This window comes from Staurois parvus, unplaced genomic scaffold (genome assembly GCF_062004578.1).
Source record: "Staurois parvus isolate SC_StPar_1 unplaced genomic scaffold, SC_StPar_1.0 ptg000090l, whole genome shotgun sequence".
NCBI lineage: Eukaryota > Metazoa > Chordata > Amphibia > Anura > Ranidae > Staurois > Staurois parvus.
In genome coordinates, this window is record NW_028317886.1 from 759,409 (window position 1) to 779,500 (window position 20,092).

At 42.3% G+C, this 20,092-nt stretch overlaps 1 protein-coding gene across 1 annotated transcript in view; it reads left to right on the top strand.

Annotated features, from left to right (window-relative positions):
* The first annotated feature begins 3,129 nt into the window (after window positions 1–3,129).
* DDX60 (DExD/H-box helicase 60) overlaps window positions 3,130–20,092 on the top strand; it is a 186,578-nt gene continuing 169,615 nt past the window's right edge. The window contains exons 1-6 of the mRNA XM_089670348.1: window positions 3,130–3,279; window positions 4,246–4,315; window positions 5,610–5,799; window positions 13,733–14,071; window positions 15,316–15,426; window positions 19,952–20,077. Of these exons, the coding sequence (XP_089526474.1) occupies window positions 3,132–3,279; window positions 4,246–4,315; window positions 5,610–5,799; window positions 13,733–14,071; window positions 15,316–15,426; window positions 19,952–20,077 (984 nt within the window). The 5' untranslated portion in view covers window positions 3,130–3,131. The remainder of the gene's footprint in view (window positions 3,280–4,245; window positions 4,316–5,609; window positions 5,800–13,732; window positions 14,072–15,315; window positions 15,427–19,951; window positions 20,078–20,092) is intronic.

A 20,092-nucleotide genomic window follows, 5' to 3' on the forward strand; every position in this document is an offset into this window, starting at 1 on the left:
ACTTCACTTCTCTCTTCCAAAACAGGAATTAACAGGACATTATCTGAAAAGATCCTGATGGGGTGGTATATTTATCCGTAAGGGGATATCCGAATTGTAGGGCAAGACATATCAATAGACATTAGGTCTTAAATGACTTCAGCGACATTTTGCATGATGTCATCAGGTGACAGAAGATAACTGGGGTGCAGTAGACCTTTGAGGAATCGGTAGGCACGTCTTGTTTTTGGATGTTGCCGGTATCCGCATCTTGTTAGGAGTATTGGCTGCTCTCGGTTTGAGTATAGGTAGTGCTAAGACTTTATCCGGGAGAGAAGGTAGGCCTAGATTATGCAGAAACGCCTCTCCTTCTTGAAGATCTCTGATTGTGTGTTGAGTACCATCCATCTGTATATAATACGATGCTTCTGTAGATGGAGAATAAGTGGACGAAGTGGACGTCTTTTAGACAATGTGATAGGGGACAGATCACTATAGATTTGAATTTTTTCCCCTATAAAATCAACTGAGGCAGTGTTACGTGTTGAATTCAGCGAAGACTCCTTGCTATCGTAATGAAACCCGACAATTATGTCTCTTGGTCTCGCGCCCAATGGTGGCTTCGGAGCAAGAGAGCGGTGGGCCCTGTCCATTTGCCAATCTGTGTCCAGAACCTCCGGGGCCAATGCGGTGAACAGACCTCACAGATAATCTTGTAGGTCGGCTTCCCCTGCAGACTCTGGGACATCGCGCATTCGGAGATTTGGTCTCCGCTCCCTTTTCTCCAAATCTTCCTGTAGGGATTGCAACTGGGACAACTATTGTTTTAAAATGTGCTTATCTTCCTCTAGTACATGTACATACTGCACCAGATCATCAAATTTGTTTTCTAGGTGGTCTATACGTTCTTCCACCAATGCTATCTCCCCTCTAAGCTCCTGTGCTATTTTCCCCACTGCCGCCAATATAGTATGGGTCAGACTTTGCAAACTGCTGTGCAACTTATCATCCAGAATGTCTGCTGTGAGATATGGGACAGGGGAAGGGGGAGACAGAGCAGAGTGGTTTATTACCTCCGCCTCTCTACCTGGCTGATCATCCAGTTCTGCCATCGGGGTTGCGTGGTCACTCGAGGCCAGGGATGCGGCCCGCGACACATACCTGTCCATATGTGTAGGCCGCAGCTGCATGGTTGGTGATGGAGGGTTCTTCTGACGCCTGATTTTGCCCATTAGGATCTGCAGAGATCGCTGAGTCCCGCACTGATGCTCCTCTGTAAGTGTAAGCTTTTGTTAGCTCGGGAGAAGCTGGAAGAGAGAGCGGTGAAATGGAGTGGAGCTAAAAGACGTCTGCCATCTTCAGCCTCCACACATGCGGCCCGTATTTGAATTTTTTATAGTTAGGTGTGGCAACGCAATTCAGTGAATAGCAGCAACAGTTTACACTTTTATCTATTTTTCATATTTATTTATTTTTTTTGTTAGTGTGGTGGTTTTTCTTGTTTTTTATACCTTAAAGAGGTTGCAAAGTATAAAGGTTTTTTTTACCTTCATGCAAAATCCTTCAAGGTAAAATCCTTCTGTGTGCAGTAGCCCCTCCAACCCTCCAACCAACCTAATACTTAGCTGAGCCCCATCGTGATCCAGTGATGTGAACGAGACCCGTGTCCAGGGACTCTCCTTCCTCATTTATTTAGACAGCAGTGGGAGCCAATGTCAATCACAGCCAGTGAGCCAATGAAGAGAGAGAGGTAGTGGGGCTGAGCCGTGGCTTTGTGTGTGAATGGGCACGCAGAGCCACGGCTCAGGAATGAGCCTGCTTGGGTGTCCCCATAGCAAGCCGCTTGCTCTGGCGGCACTATTCAGGAGGGAGGGGCCAGGAGTGCCAGCAGTGAACCTGAGAAAATGTGGATCGGTGATGCTCTGTGCAAAACCACTGCAGAAAGCAGGTAAGTATTACATTTTTTTATTTTTAAAGTGCCTTTAATACCACTTTAAGTGGCTCACCTGGGTTCTCTAAAGAGCTCTTAACCTGTTAAAACGTTTGCAGACCACCAGTACAGGAAATTATTCTTGCTTATGTCCTTTGATGGGTAATGCCTATCTGGTGAATCCCTAGACAGCTCCATTAAGGAAAGCAACAGGGGTAAGAAGGAAAAGGAAGGCATGATCTACACCTGGGAAAGGTTCTTCATATGGCTCTGTAGGCTGTTGAGCCACCTTAGTTAATCTGTTGGTTTTTGTGGGCATTTTATCCTTTATTTGCTATGCTACCAATCCCTTCAGATGGACTGCTTTTGGACACCCCAATGAACCTGAATACCCTGTTTCCCATATCGTACAATTATGAAAATTGAATAGAAAATTAAAAATTGAAAATTATATTGAAATGACTGTTAAATTACCGTTAACAGTTAAATTACCATTAAATACTTTTCTTGGAGTAAAGTACAGGGCACAGGTCCCCTCCACTCTATTCCTGTGACCCACCACTACTGTTGCTTACTAACAACACGGAGGCATGCTGGGAGTGGGAGGGGTTTTACTGGACTGTCCTTATAGCTTTGATATTGTCCAACCTCCTGAAGGCAGCATAACCCAATGTACTTGAATGCTCATCCTGTGTCTCATAATGTACTTCAAGAAAAGGAAAATCATGTAAATCAAAAATTATGTTTTATCACCTTTGAATTCCAAGGCTTTGCATTTGAAATCACTTGCACCTCCCCTATGGAGAGCCTTTGAAGGGGAAATCATGGCTTTAGCCACTTTGTGCAACAGAACAGTGTGTCCACTGGAACGCCCCTATCTCTTTTCACCTTTAGAGACCATGTTCTGGGTATATCATAGTGGACAGACAATGTTTTCCAGAACCCATTACTTTACTAGTGCATGTATTATAACTCTGAAGCCAGACAGCTTGGCAGGGTAGATACTGGAAGTGCAACTGGAGCCAGCTAATGGTGAAGAATAAATATGGGGATGACGTTTTTAGAAACAAATACTACTGCTGTTGCAGTGCAGAGCATTTTTTAGATGGCTATATTTCCAGTCTAATTTATTTTTTTCCTTCCATACATTACATATTAGAATATTGTGCCTTACTTCTCCTAAGAATAACTTTTAATATAATTTTACACAGAGTTCTACATCATGACCCCAGACAAACCCAGAAAAAAAAGAGGCAAAAATAAAAATGCCCAATGCACAGCAGGAGAACAGTCTTCTGTGCCAAGCATACCAGCTGCCACTGATGACCATCCTTCCAACCTTGAAAGAAGATTTCCAATTCAGATATCAGGTAAAGCTATCTGCCTTTCGCCTGCTTACTTTACAATGTAATCCACTTATCTCTGAGGCTTCATGTACACTAGCATTTTTTAAGATCCTAGAAACAGTTATCACCATTTTTTTCTGCTCATAGAATCTACATAGTGTTATCCTATGTGTCCATGCACATTATATAAGACCAGTAGTGTTTTACAAGCTTCAGAGTTTAGGAGAAGAAAAAAAATTGGATTTGGGAGTGTTTATCCTGCAGAAAAAAATGCTGAACACTCCTAAACGCTACTAAAAAGCTTCTAAGAATTTTTTTCTAGCTTTTTTTTTTCTACATGTACTGTGAGGCTTCATGCATACTAGCATTTTTTTTAAGCTCAAAAAACTATGAATAAAAAAACGTTGGTAATAGCATTTTTTAGTAGTGTTTTAGTACCCTTTGGAAGTGTTTAGGAGTGTTAGTGTTTTATTAGCATTTGTACAGTACACATAGGAGACAAAAACTAGAAAAAAAGCTGTTAGGAGCCTTTTAGTAGCATTTAGGAGCATTTAGGGTTTTTTTCTGCCAGAAAAACACTTCAAAAAACCTAAACACTGAAGCTTGAAAAATGCTACTAGCCTAAAGTAATGTGCATGGACAGATAGGATAACACTACGTAGCTTCTAAGAGCAGAAAGAAATGCTAATAACGGCTTCTAGGAGCTTAAAACTGCTAGTGTGCATTGAGCCTAAAAATGATAATAAAATGCTAATGCTCCCAAGCACTCTTAAACGCTACTATAACACTACAACATTTTTCATCCAGTGTTTTTCGAGCTTATAAAAATGCTAGTGTGCATGGAGCCTAATAGCAGCCCTAAATCACAGCATAATCGCCATCCTACCCACTCCCACAACTGTTATGCAATCTTATGTAATAGGACATCTACTGTTGGGCAAATATAACAATTTACAGCATATATACTAATACACAATTCTTATCATGCAGAGCTGTCAGAACATAACGATTTCCTCTTTGCAATGGCAAGCTTTCTCATGGAGCAGTTATCAAGAGCTACGTAAGTGAAGGTGTATGGGCATATGGCCAGTAGAAAAGTTCATTACAGAGCCTATAGTCCTTTAACCACTTGCCTACCAGGCACTTATACCCCCTTCTTTACTAGGCCAATTTTCAGCTTTCAGTGCTGTCGCACTTTGAATGACAATTGCGCGGTCATGCAAGATTGTACCCATATGAAACTTTTATAATTTTTTTCTCATAAATAGAGCTTTCTTTTGGTGGTATTTAATCACCACCGGGTGTTTTACTTTTTGCGCTATACACAAAAAAATTGCAAACAATTTGAAAAAAAAAAGTTTCTTTGTTTCTATTATAACATTTTGCAAACAGGTAATTTTTCTCCTTCACTGATGTGTGTTGGTGAGGCAGTACTGATAGGCACTGATAGGCGGCACTGATGGGCACTGATAGGCAGCACTAATGAGGTGGCACAGATAGGCGGCACTGATGATGGGTACTGATAGCACTGATAGGCAGCACTGACTGGCACAACTGCTGGGCATTGACTGGTGGGCACAGGTGGGTGGCACTGGTGGGCACAGGTAGGTGGCACTGCTGGGCACAGGTAGGTGGCACTGGTGGGTGGCACTGCTTGGCACTGGTGGGTGGCACAGGTGGGCGGCACTGCTGGGCACAGGTGGGCGGCACTGCTGGGCACAGTTGGGTGGCACTGGTGGGTGGCACTGCTGATCCCTGCTCTGACAAATGCGGGTTCTCGGCAGTACTTTGCTCATGCGTGAGGAAAGTGCATCCGAGAACCGGCAATTGCATTTCCCTGTGGTAAAAGGCCGCTGTGATTGGCCTTTTACCACATCATGTGATCAGCTGTGTCCATAGGACACAGCGATCATGGAGATCACCAGGTGCGCGCCCCCGGAGATGCGCAGGAGAGCGCGTTCTGGGAGGATGTCATATGACATCCACCCAGAACTGGCCGGCCGCAGTGCAGCCGTCATTCGGCTATCTGTGGTCGGCAACTAGTTAACAGAATATGCAGGTTTTAAGTGATCTGAAGCATTTTTTCAATGCAGCACACCCCATCGCATAAATGATATATATCTGATGTGTCATTTCAAATTAATTTATGTGTAAGATGCACTGAGACTTGGTACTATCCCACAGGAGGGTCAAAGAAATATAACAAATATAACAAATAAAACATGTTTCCTTATTCTGTTTACATAAAGTATGTCTTCTGATTTATTTACTGGAAACTAAACTAGTGTTATATACAGTATTTGAATATATACATCCTAAACAAAACTGTTCAGTAATACTGTCATTTCTTTCAGGTTTGAAAGTGTACTTAATGATTATATGGAATCTGAGCTATTTGTGATCGACGGAGATTCTTTAATTATTACATGTGCTACCAATGAATCTCTGAGGAGAGGACAGAATTTGCATTTCTTTTTCTTGTTGGAACGGTTTTTATTAAATTTGACAAACAAGGGAGCAAAATACAGCATTGTATTTTTCAAGGTGATCTTTTGTTTACACACTGAGGTTGATGATGTGTGCATGGAATAAGTTAGTATGTAATAGCATGTACTTTGGATTCCTGTTTTTTTTTTTTTTTTGCAGAACTTCCCTTTTATTTACATGAAAAGCTAATAAATCTCATTTAAGATTATGATATAGTTTCCTTGTGATACTGTAAAATAGATATGTACTGTCACGGGTGACAGAATTTGGGTGTATCTTTCATGTTTATTTTTTGGGTGTAGCTGGTTAAATGTTTGTTCTGATCTTGAAAAATGATTATAAAATATAAAAAAGATTAATATATTATGCTACATTTGCTATGGCAAAATCAATCTACCCGATTAAAAGAGAAGTATGGGATTTAAAAAAAAAATCATAGTTACCTAGGTGGATGCAACATTTATCTGATTCTGCATCTGCCCCCGCTGCCTCTAACGCTGAGAACTGAGCGATCAAACACCGCTGACTGCTCAGTTCTCCTTGCCTCTCTGTGCAGAGCAGTGACTGTCAGTCACTGCTATCTGCTCTGCCTCTTCAGCGCTCACTGGAGCACAGGGCAGTGGAGAAGTGGGAGCTGCTGGCTCAGGCTCTCAGCGGCTTCCTGGGATACTGAACCAGGTGCTGGTCCAGCCTCCTGGGTGGAGCCCAACCATATAGTCACAATCTTTCCCCAGCCTGGACCAACTCTGTTACATCAGCCAATAGCAGGCTTTAGCCCGCTGTTGACTGAAAATGGGTCATAGGAGAAGTACAGCCAAACAAGCTTTGGCTGTACTTCTCCTTTAAGTCCTACTTTCAGAGGTGCTAAAGAAGCCCTTTGTTTTTTAAAGAGGCAGTCTTAAGACTTCCAGCTATACTAGCTGGTAAATTACTGATCTGACACTAGCATGCAGGATGGTATTTCAGACCTGTCAGAGGTCACTGGCAACATGTTTGTTTTAGTATAGTGACTCACTAAATAGTGACGCCAGGATCAGGATGAGAGCCCTGGCCCTTTAAAATGGTTGTAAACCCTTACATATACCCAGTGAAGTCACTAACCACAGGTGATACACAGAGATGAAACAAAGCCTCCTACATACAGCAAGTTGAACCTCTTTATCTACAGCCCTTTCTCTTTCACAGCAATTCAAAGTACACAGATCAAAGGCTATGTCTCAGCTCAAGCAGACAGGGGGAGGGGATTTGGTGTCACACACTGCACAGCACTGAGCAGAGAGCTGAGTGTAGTCTGAGACCTGAGTAAAGGGAATGGACACCCCTGCACACTCACAGTCTTATACGAGAGGCTCTAAATCACCTTCTGTGTTACCAGCATATCCAGAAGTGACTGTGTAGATATAGATAGCAGTGGGAGGAGAGAGCAGACTGAGCTTTGGATTGAGGCTAGTACACACTAAAGAGGGACATGGGTTCACCAGTTGGATTACACATGGACTCTGATGTGTGCAGTGATGTCCTGCGACCTGCCTGCTGTGTGTTCTCTGCCTCTGCAAGTCTTCTTCTGCTGGATGGTAATTGTGCTATACCAGTCAGAGGCAAAACAAAAGACATGGAACACATGTATGGGCATAACTAGAAATTACAGGGCCCCATAGTAAAAATGTTTATGGGCCCCCCAAAAGAAAAAAGAACACTATTGTACATAACCCTAATTGCCTTGGTGAGTAATGAATGACTAAAAAGGATGTGGCTGGAGTCAAGTACAGATCTGTGAACAGCACTGCATACAGAATGAGGTAGTGTAAAACAGAGAATGTATAGTATGCCACACAAAGTAAAACAATGCTAAAAGGGGATTTACAGCAAAGCATACAGAATAAGGCAGTGTGGAATGTAAAATGTACAACAATGCTAAAAGACAGAAGAATAGTGAATTTACAGCATGGCATAAGAATGAAGCAGTGTGAAAAAGGGAATATGCAGCATAGCATGTCAGATGCCATAGAGTATGGAATACAGATTGAAGCAGTGCAGAATAAGGAAAATAACACATATTGTATAGAAGGATGTGTTGTGGAATTGGGAACATACAACATAGCAAATGTTATGAGGTCTTTGGGAATAGAGAATATACAGCATGGCATAAGGATTGAGGAGTGGCATAGGGAATACACAGCATTACAGCATAAAGAATGGGACAGTGAGGAATAGGGGTTGTAAAGCATGTTGTGTGGATTAAAGGGCAGCATTTAATAAAACAAAGGGGTGTGGAATGTACAGCATTACATACAGAATGAGGGGTGCAGAAGAGGGACTGTACAGCACATCATAGGAAATAAGCCATTGTGGAAGGTACATCAGAGTGAGACAATAGAGAGTATCTTAAATATGGCGTACCTCTGCTACTGCTGCTGCTATGGATGGCCATATCCAGATCTCCATTAGTGAGTGTGGATGAGAAGTGTTGGGTGAAAGATCTGCTCTGCTAGTAACACTGGTCCACCCAACCACATCGGGACCTCATTCAGCGTGGGATCCATAAAGGATTTGACAGCTCATTCTAATCTTGCTGTTATTTATAAACACAGAAGCCAGCAGAGGAAGTCCTCCACTGCTCACTTTTTTCTGCTGCACTCTGAAATTGATGTCATCAGAGCTGCAGAGAAAGTGAGCAGTGGATAATTTACTGTGCTGGCTTTCATGTTTACAAATGACAGCAATGATCCAATAAGCTGTGGAATCATGTGGAGGTCTGGATGGGGTTGGACATCAGTTCTCAGTTAGGCCGCTTAGGCCTGACAGTTGGCCAGTAATTGTAGGCTCTTTGGTAGTGATTTTTTTAATCTATGATTTCTATATTCCCTCTAGTTGAACCGAGAGCAATATGCTGCTGACATTTATAACCAATATATCATTCATGTCACTTACAATTGGGTACTCATCAGTTAAAATGAATCATCATTGCATACAGAAAGCTAAGCCTCAGTCCAAACCAGCTGCCAAAGAAACATACAACTCAGGAAAAATGGAACCCTACATGTTTAACCTCTTGTTATACATGTAACCATATGTGCAGGGATAAGAGGGTGGGCTTTACCAGCCACACGCCAGACATATATGTCCATGGATGGACAAGGATTCTGTGCTGAGAGCATGCTCACTATATGCTGCCATCACAGTGATTATGCTGTCACGGGCAGCTTTTGGCCTCTGTCTGTTGGGTTCCCGATTAAGTGATCACTGTGACAGTCAGCCACAGTGGTAACATGTTTGGGAAGTCCATCCTATCCCCTGGGCCTAAAGATCCACTTGAAGGGACACTGGGTCTGGACAGGAAAAGGTTAAACGTAAAGCTACACTACACTCTGGTTTAAAAAAAGGCTGTATTTAAGTATGTATTCTTAACAGAAAAAGTACCTTCTGTTGCTCTCAGTTTCCACCAAATCTCCAAGTTCTTTTTTGCCACTGTGAGCCTACTTTCTGTTATATGTTGGCTATGTTGGTTCTCCATGGTCCCACTGTATGTAGGAACATAGTTCCCCCTTCCTCAGTCCTGGAGATGGACTAGGGACTATGGACTAGGGGGTTTGCAGTGTGAATAGAGCAGTACACATGACCGCAACTAATGTGCACTGCTTGTCAAAAAGAAATGGACATGAGGTTTGGGAGCTCACAGAGGATGTTACAAAGGGGCAGAAAAACAGAGTAAGAAACTGATTCATTAAAAATATATTAAAGGACATTACGTAGTGAATGTGTATCAATTAGTTTTGGAGAATGGAGATTTTGTTTAGTGTAACTGGAACTAATAAAAGGCAATTCAAGAAACATTAATAATATGTACAGTATAAAACCATTGTAACAACAAACAACACATACTTGTACGCCATTACAATATATTTCAATTTTCTTATCTTCAGAAAATATCTCTCAATCCAATCACTAAGAATTTTGGGCAAGGGGAGTTCTTTACTTTGATTCAAGTTGCTAGGAATGGTAGCAAACTACCAATCCCCTGGTGGAGATTGAGGCATATTATTCAGTTCTTCTGATGGATGCACACCTTTATAAGCTGGTTGTAGTTACAAAGAGAAGTATGGGAATTTTTTTTTTTTAAATTATACTTACCTAGGTGGATGCAGCATAGATCCAAAGCTGTATCTGTCCTCCACTAATTCTAAGGGTGAGAACTGAGCGTTCAAACACTGCTGATCACTCAGTTCTCCCTGTCGCTTTGAGCAGAGAGCTGGGACTGTCAGTCTTTGGCTCTCTGCTGGGTCCCACAAGCGCTCACTGGAGCTCTGGGCTGTGGAGGGGCGGGAGCGGCTAGCTCAGGCTCTCAGCGGTAATCTGAGAGGCTGGGCCAGGTGCCGGCCCAGACATCTGAGTGGATCCTGACCATATGGTTGGGATCTTTCCCCAGTCTGGACCAGAGTGACGTCAATCGACGGTGGAGCTTAGTCCACTTTTGGCTGAAAATGGGTCACCGGAGTGCAGAACAAACTGCATTCCTGTGATCCATAGAAGTACAGCCAATCAAGCTTTGGTTGTACTTCTTTAGTAACTCATAAATGGGTATACATGGTATGGAGAGACAACAAATCTCTATGGAGTAGGTTCTCTAAGAGTTTGTAGTTTATCTTTGTGATGAGCTCCCTTCCATTGTATAAACACACTGGGGGAGATTTACTAAAACTGGTGCAGTCAGAATCTGGTACAGCTGTGCATGGTAGCCAACCAGATTCCTACTTCAGCTTGTTTAGTTAAGCTTTGAAAACAAAACCATAAAGCTGATTGGTTTCTATGCAGAGCTGCTCCAGATTTTGCAGTTTTAGTAAGTAACCCCACTATCTTCAATATGCAAAGGGATTATTCAGAGTTCTTAAGAATTTTCCTTATGATGAGACTTCTGCTATATTAGACTCTCCTGTATTTCCTTATTCTTCCATTTTACATGTATTCATGAGTCTAGTGTATTTAAATTCTCCATGAATTGGGGCTAATTGAGCATATCCAAGGGCATAGAAAACAAAGAGATAAAAAGGGATATTAGTTGTCGTTGAGTGTAAATATGATTCTATTCCCAATCCAGTTCCTGTGGTTATAAGATCTGTCCTTATTTCTTTATTTCCTCAAAAATTGTGAAATGCTGAAGTGCACAGTGTGCAGAAGTCACCAACTGTCTGCAGAGTCAATAGCTAAAAACTTCCTAACTTTGTGTGTCCTTCAGATTAGCACAACAACAGTGCATAGAGAGCTTCATAGAATTGGTTTTCATGGCCAAGCAGCTGCATCCAAGCCTTACATCACCAAGTGCAATGCAAAGCGTCAGATGAAATGGTGTAAAGCACACTGCCACTGGACTCTAGAGTAGTGGAGACGTGTTCTCTGGAGTGACAAATCACGCTTCTCTGTCTGGCAATCCAATGGATGTGTCAGGGTTTGGCGGTTGCCAGGAGAACAGTACTTGCCTGACTGCACTGTGCCAAGTGTAAAGTTTGGTGGAGGGGGGATTTTGGTGTTGGGTTTTTTTTCAGCGGTTGGGCTTGGCACCTTAGTTCCAGTGAAGGGACCTCTTGAGGCAGTGGTGGGCAACCTTTTTTTTCAACTGGGCCAAATCTCGCCGAAACCACGATTGAAATTTATTTTGAGAGCCACATTTTTAAAACTGAAAATACATAGGATGGTACACTGTTTTTAGTTTCAATAAGATTTTATAGTAATTCATCCCCCATAGTAATTCATCCCCCATATAGTAATTCATCCCCCATAGTAATTCATCCCCCATATAGTAATTATTCCCCCATAGTAATTCATCCCCCATATAGTAATTCATCCCCCATAGTAATTCATCCCCCATATAGTAATTCATCCCCCATATAGTAATTCATCCCCCATATAGTAATTCATCCCCCATAGTAATTCATCCCCCATAGTAATTCATCCCCCACATAGTAATTCATCCCCCATAGTAATTCATCCCCCATATAGTAATTCATCCCCCATAGTAATTCATCCCCCATAGTAATTCATCCCCCATAGTAATTCATCCCCCACATAGTAATTCATCCCCCATAGTAATTCATCCCCCATAGTAATTCATCCCCCATATAGTAATTCATCCCCCATATAGTAATTCATCCCCCCTATAGTAATTCCTCCCCCCTATAGTAATTCATCCCCCATAGTAATTTATCCCCCATATAGTAATTCATCCCCCATAGTAATTCATCCCCCATATAGTAATTCATCCCCCATATAGTAATTCATCCCCCATATAGTAATTCATCCCCCATATAGTAATTCATCCCTCATATAGTAATTCATCCCCCACATAGTAATTCATCCCCCACATAGTAATTCATCCCCCATATAGTAATTCATCCCCCATATAGTAATTCATCCCCCATAGTAATTCATCCCCCCTATAGTAATTCATCCCCCATATTAATTCATCCCTCATATAGTAGTAGTAAGTAAGTAGCAAGTAGTAAGCCAAGTCCCCCCTGTGTCAATTCACTTACCTTTGCTCCGCGTGTTCCTCTCGCCGTGTTCCCGCGCCGTTCCGGTCTTCAGGGTGGACTGTGAGAGGAGCCTAGCTCCTCTCAAGTTTGTCACGCTGCCCCGCCTACACACATCCTGACAGCCAATCACTGGCTATCAGGATGTGAGTGGCAGCGAGACTGGCCAATCATTGCATTTGAGCATTCTGCCCTGGCTGTTTTTTTTTGGATCACGCTGCAGAGTCCCTGCCGCCCGAGAGGAGGGAGGGGAGCGGGCGCCCGGCACACAAGAGCCGCATTAAAGCGTGTAAAGAGCCGCATGTGGCTCGCGAGCCGCGGCTTGCCAACCACTGTCTTAAGGCATCAGCATACCAAGACATTTTGAACAATTTCATGCTCCCAACTTTGTGGAAACAGTTTGGGGATGACCTCTTCCTGTTCCAACATGACTGTGCACCAGTGCACAAAGCAAGGTTCATAAAGACATGGATGAAGGAGTTTGGGGTGGAGGAACTTGACTGGCCTGCACCTCAACCCCATAGAACACCTTTGGGATGAATTAGAGCGGAGACTGCAAGCCAGGCCTTCTCGTCCAACATCAGTGCCTGAACTCACAAATGCGCTTCTGGAAGAATGGTCAAATATTCCCATAGAGTCACTCCTAAACCTTGTGGACAGCCTTCCCAGAAGTGTTGAAGCTGTTATAGCTGCAGAAGCTGGGCCAACTCAATATAGTACTACAGACTAAGACTGGAATGCCATTAACGTTCATGTGCATGTAAAGGCAGGTGTCCAAATACTTATGGCAATATAGTGTATCTGTACTCAGATATATCAAGGGTTAAATAGTCCACTGTAAGGATTTCCACAAATAATATTTTATGTTTTTCGTATGTTGTTATTATTGTTTTATACGTGTACGTAGATTTAAGTATTCACATGTTCTTAAGTAGTAACTAGCCATCACTGACATCTGTAGCTGTAAGTATTGTGGAGAAACGCATCCTCAAATTTCACAGAAAAAGCACTGAACTCATTAAAGTTATTTTCTCAGCAGCTCATCTCACTCTACTCTGTCCATCCAGTCTTTAGATGTACATAACCCTGCCAGACAACACAATCAGCCTGCTGACTTCACGTTACTGCAGTTAAGCAATATAGCTAGGTTACCTCCCTGTCCTAAGCCTGTGACTGGACAGAGAAAGAGCAACATAGACTGATAAGGTCATCACCCTCTCCTCAGCATGCTTCCTATCAGCACATGTGCATGCAGGACACTTAATTGGTCCCTAGTTCTGTCCTTCCCTCTCCCAGTCTGAGTGCCGCTGTACAAGTGATAACAAGAGGATGATATCAAGTAAAATCCCAGCTGCATGCAAAATATAGATTTTGCAATGTTTTAAAGAAAACACAACTCAACTAATTGGTCATGTCATTATTTGAACTGTTTTTTCTATGTTTAGCATTTTTCCTTTCATCCACAGGACATGGAACATTTGTATACTGGATGTCCTGACCTTATCTCTTTACGCTCCCAACTTATGCTGCATCTTGAAAATAATACAGATATAACAGTACATTACTTTTCCAACTTTTTATGTGAGCAATGGAAGGAGTTTATCAACCATCAGGCTCCTTATTTTGTGATGGCTTCTGATGAAGGACTAAACAATGAACAAACATGTTTTTTGAATCTCTTGATTCTTCATGCACTTGGAAACCAAATAAATGTTGTTCTTACCGCTGGACAGGACTCGGATAATCTCAGGGTTTTTGGCTATCATGTGAGTGCCACATTTCATCATAGGAAATATCTGCAACAGGTAAGCAATATCATCAGTATTTCACATATATCACAGCAGAAAAATCATGTCTTGGTTTGAAACATCCAACATCTGATGTATGAAAAGCCCACTTGCTTTTTCTCATGTGTAATTGGGGCCCATGTATGTTTTGCATTGGGAGTCCAAGAGAATTTGATTTTTTTTTAAAAGCCATGTAAAAACATCCAACATGTTTCGTGGGTCACACCACTCCCCCTTCATTAGGGTTTAACACAGGATAAAAGTTGAGTTGAACAGAACTCCCCTCATGGCTTAACAGTGTGACTGCAGTTACTGAGCTGCAATGCAGCTCCACTGCTACTCTATGCACACTGCAAATCCCGTAGTCTATAGTCCATCTCAGGAGCAAGCAAAAGAGGGTGCAATAGGAAGAAGGGTCAGCCACTTACCAGAGGATAGATGAATATAGTGTATATTTATTGATCCATAGGACACACAAAACACCAGGACATGAATGCAGGACATGTTAACGCGTTTCACACGATCTCGTGCTTAATCATAACAAAGGAAACAACAAAATTGCTGTCTTATATAAGTATTAGTTAATAAAGAACACCTGTCCTAATCAGCACTCCTGAATACTGAGGATACACCTACTAATACATTGTAACAAAACATAGAAAACCATTGTATCAAAAACAGTGATCTCAGAGAACAACAAGAAAGGAGGAAAAGAAAAAGGAAAGTGAAGTGGAATAAAAAGAGAAACAAATAAAGAGAAAAGGAATAATGAATAAAAATAATTATGAAAAATAAAATGAAAAATGAAATAATATACACAAACACAGTTAAAAGCAAATAGATATCCCAAGAAGATATGGGCTAAGAAGCCACATTTGTAAAAAAAAGAGGGTGGCTATATTTTTAAATATAGTGGGTCCATAAAGAACAAATATACCCACCCCTTCACAAGAAGTCAGATCAGAGTAACAAAAATAATGTATTTGGAAATTTGGAGGAGGCTGAGAGCAATAGAAGATACCTTTTGAGTTAAAAATATTATATATACTTTTCTATCAGACAGCACAGCCATGGGAACAAAATAAAATCTCTGTTAGAATTAAGGAATATAGTGGTGTAACCTCCCCACATGCAGCCTCCTCCTCTAAGCATGTTCCTCAACAACACATGTGCATGCAGTAGAGCCTGATTGGCTCCAGAACAAGATATAAGTTAAGATCAAAATTTAATAAGTGTATTGATCATTTCTTTTTTTTCTTTAGAATGGTGCAAAAATAAAGAAAGTTCTTCACAAGCTAATTACAAGTTTTCAAAAATCCGAGAGAAGTGATTGTTTACCCTTTGGACACCATATGGAAAAAGTAGAAAAACAGGTAAATGTCTCTGCACAATAGTAACCTTGACACCCACGCAAACACACACACACACACACACATACTTTATCATATCTTTGTAACTGATATGGTTGTTTAGATTGCTTTGTTGTGCATTAGACACATTTAATGTATCAAGATGAAACAGATATAATTTACATTCTACATTTTTACTTGTAAAGGCTGGCCATATACAGATGAATGGAAAATAACAGATAACAGATTTCTCCATCCACACAAAGGAGATGGATGAAAGAATCCCCCCTCTGGGGGGCACCTACTGATGTCAGAGAACACTGATCATTGCTTCCAGCTGATTGGCTGGACTGGACAAATTTCGATCAGTGTATGGCCAGCTTTAGGCTGGCATCAGACAGGTGATTTGTTCTCCACAGCTGACAATAAATTTATATTTAAAGAAAACATTCCTTTGCCCATGCAGACTAAATACTTAGGTCTTTTCTCTTAAGCATATACCGTATTTTTCGCTCCATAAGACGCACCTGACCATAAAACGCACTTAGGTTTTAGAGGCAGAAAACAAGAAAAAAAATATTCTGAACCAGTGGACTGCAGACAGTACAGGAGATGACCAGAGACTGCAGACATAGTACAAGAGATGACCAGAGACTGCGGACATAGTACAGGAGATGACCAGAGACTGTGGACATAGTACAGAAGATGACCAGAGACTGCGGACATAGTACAGAAGATGACCAGAGACTGCGGACATAGTACAGGAGATGACCAGAGACTGCGGACATAGTACAGGAGATGACCAGAGACTGCGGACATAGTACAGGAGGTGACCAGAGACTGCGGACATAGTACAGGAGGTGACCGGAGACTGCGGACATAGTACAGGAGGTGACCGGAGACTGCGGACATAGTAAAGGAGATGACCAGAGACTGCGGACATAGTACAGGAGATGACCAGAGACTGCGGACATAGTACAGCGGATGGCCAGAGGCTGCGGACATAGTACAGGAGATGACCAGAGGCTGCGGACATAGTACAGGAGATGACCAGAGGCTGCGGACATAGTACAGGAGATGACCAGAGGCTGCGGACATAGTACAGGAGATGATCGGAGACTGCAGACAATACAGGAGATGACTAAGAGACTGCTGACCTTTGGGGAGGGAGGGGAGCGGGTACCTGAATTTGACAGGTACCTGCTTCCACTTCTGTAGAGTTGTCCTCCCTTTAGTGTGGGCACCCGGTTGACAACCGGGTGCCCAGTGCGCATGCACGAGAAGCGGTGTGCTTTGTGATTGGTCCGGCGCCTTCTGGGACCTGTCATGTGTCCCAGAGGACGCCATACCATTCACAAAGTGCAGCGCTTCTCGCACATGCGCACTGAGCACCCGGCTGTCAAGCCGAGAACCCGCACTAAAGAAGCCGGCGCGGGAAGACTGTGCAGCGCTGGACAGAGGAACAGGTAAGGTCCTGCTGCAGAGCTGAGCGGCCGGCTCGGTATTCTGACACGGCGGCGGTGGAAATACCGGACCTGCTGCTCCATATTCGCTCCATAAGACGCACTGACATTTTCCCCCATTTTTTGGGGGGAAAAAAGTGCGTATTATGGAGCAAAAAATACGGTACTCACTTTTCCTAGCTCTCTTGACACTTAAGCCGCTACAACCAGGTAAAGAAAGCCTTCTGCAAGCTCCAATCCAGATGGAACTTACTCAGGGTTGTAGACTCCTTTCCTGGCCCCATGTATCAGAGCTGCGCCAACCATGAGCCACCTGTCACTGCCACATGGGAGAGAGGGAATGAGTTACATGTTCATGCATAATCAGAATCAAAAGTGAGAACCTGTGGTAATGGCAAAATAATTATATGCACATTAGCTGCAAGCATGATAGGCAATATTTACCTTATCATACAAATCAGTAAACAACAATGTGCTGCACTTAATGAGTATAGAAAACACCCCCGTGCTAGATAACAGTTGTCTAGCTCAGTGGTGTTTTCTATATTTATTTGGCACATGTTTATTACATGTTCATTCATACTTGAAAAGTTCTGGCTATTTCATATCATTCTTGGTGGCTTAGTGGTGGTGGATTGGATAAGTGGATTGGATAAGGGGAAGGACAATTTCTGCCTGCGTGGGCAAAGGAATGATTTACATTTTAAAATGTATGTATTCCATTTCTTTTGTTTTGGATTGAGTGTGTCACTCAACAGGTAGTGAGAAGAAAATTCTCCAAATTTAGAGGAAATCCCCTTTTCTTCTGGTGATAACTGTTACATTATGGCTTCCCCATCAATTTCTTTACCAGTAACAGTGGTCACCCAGACAACTAAAACAGGTAAATCATCTCAGGAGGAACACAGACAGCAGTAAAAATGTATAATGGCAGTGTTTATTGCTATAGTTACATGTGAAACCACAACAATATTTTCTATAACACAGAGGTCCCTTTTTATGAAGGTTCTGTCTGATCACATTGATGAAGGAGACCTCTTGAGTCTCTGAAACATTTGCAGAATGCAGAATGTGCATTAGCACTATTACCCATTTGCCAACCACTCACAGTACTTTTACTGTGGGTTGCACATGAAGCTATTCTGTAAATATCTGGCAGTAGGGTGATAACAATACTAAAATAATTATTGATTAGTCAGTATTAATAGTAATAGACCACTTTACATATGGAACAAATGGCTGCAGAGGCATAATAACAGGGGTGGCAATTGTGACTTGACCCCATGCTCCAGGGGGCCCCTGTACACCTGGAAGGGAGGGCTGGTGGGGGCGGCATATAGAGGAACCAATGCCCTCCATTTTCCTCATGCAGCCGCTGAGTGCATTCTCTCTCTCCCACAGGCATTCAGCAGCTGCAGGAGGAAAATGGAGGGCATTGGTTCCTCTATATGCCCCTCCTATCCAGCTTCTTTCTGCTGTCCCAGGGCTCCTGTGTCCTCTCCCATCTTCCCTATGCTTTTTCCTGCCCTCTCCTCCCCCGCAGTGCTCCCAAGCCCCTCCCTCTGGCTGCTGCGGTGGATGTGTCAAGATGGAGAGTAGGGAAGGGATGGTAAATATGTCATTTACAGGCCCCTTCCTTGTCTGAATGGATAGAGTCTGTGATTGGTATCAATCACTGACTCTATTCATTCATAACTCAGGTATAGTAAACTGTATTTAATTTGCTTCAGTTTGTGAATGAAAGGGAAGCTCTGTATAGAGCTATCCCTGTCCATTCATTATGTGCAGCTAAGGCTTCAGAAAAGGAGATTGGGAGCTACGTCCTTAATCTCCTTTCTCTGTCTCAACGGTGAAACACAAGAATTCTGTTTAGACTCCTTAAAAAAGAGAACAAAATTATAACAAAATAATATTGTAAAGAATAAAATGAAAATGGTAAAAAATTATAAAAAAATAGAATAAGAAAAATGAAAAATGACTGACACCAGTGGTGGAACTACCAAGGTTGCAAAGGTCGCACCGGAAAGGCCCCAGGCTTGGAGGGAAGGCTCCCGGCTGGGTGTCAGGGGAGCCCTTCATGGTTTTTTGCACCTGGGCCTTGAAGGTTCTTGTTATGCCTCTGAATGGCTGCCTATGGAGTTAATCTTCTTTGGACATATACTCCACTCACGTCTGTTATGAAGCTACTTTGCATCAACTATGGAAACGTATTATGATCACCAAGTGGGATAGTAGTAAGTTCCACATTCACTAACAGCACATGCTTAAGCCCAGTGTTGAAGGAAATACTTAGCACATACCTTACCGAAGAATACATTTTCAGTGTCATATCCTTTTCTTATTAAGCCCCTTTCACACAAAGGTTTCGATCAGGTAGACCTGTCAGTCTTTTAGGTGCACCTGACCAGACCCTCCATTCAGCCCTGTAAACTGTCAGGTATAAATGGACTTGTGTCTGCCTCTAATCTGATCTGGTCCATTAAAGAAAAAAAAATGGAAGGGAATCCACCCCCCTCTATCTAGGAGGCTCAGACCGGAGGGCAGTCAGGTGTAAACAGACAGCAGCATCTGTCATTGAGCAGAGCAGGCTCTGTCTTACGCTCTGCATAAACTGAGCAGACACTGACCTGTCATCTACCTGCTCTGCGGCATACAGAGCCAAAAAAAAGCAAAGTGACAACCTGTGTTCAGGCCGCACAGGAAGCTTATCCCTGTTTAGCCATATATTAGGTGGCTGACTTAGTTTTCTTTTTTCAGGCTATTTATTCTTTTATTTTCATTGTCACTGTAGGAAGAAAGTGCTATGAACTCAAAGCACCTCCTTTTCTCCTTATCTCCATAATATAGGGAGATCTAGTCTGTAGTCCACAGAGAGTTGTGGGTACAGTGATATTTGTTAGCACTGGTAGATAGCACATAAAGTTATCATTGAACAAGATTTCTGAAAGGATCAATGGGAATTTTCTTGCACTTATCAAACAGCTATACCAAAACATTTCAACTGTACTGCCAAAAGGGAGCAAAGGATAAATATATTATTAGGGTTTACATACACTTTACATTATGTTTACTTATTGCTTTTGTAGGTTTGTGATGAGATTTCTCTTCTTGGAACACATTTAATCGATGGATCAGACATACGCCTACTTATATGTGCAATTTCATGTTCTATGACATTAAGAATATTTAATGAGACGCAAAGGACATCACAGGTATGTTTTCAATAT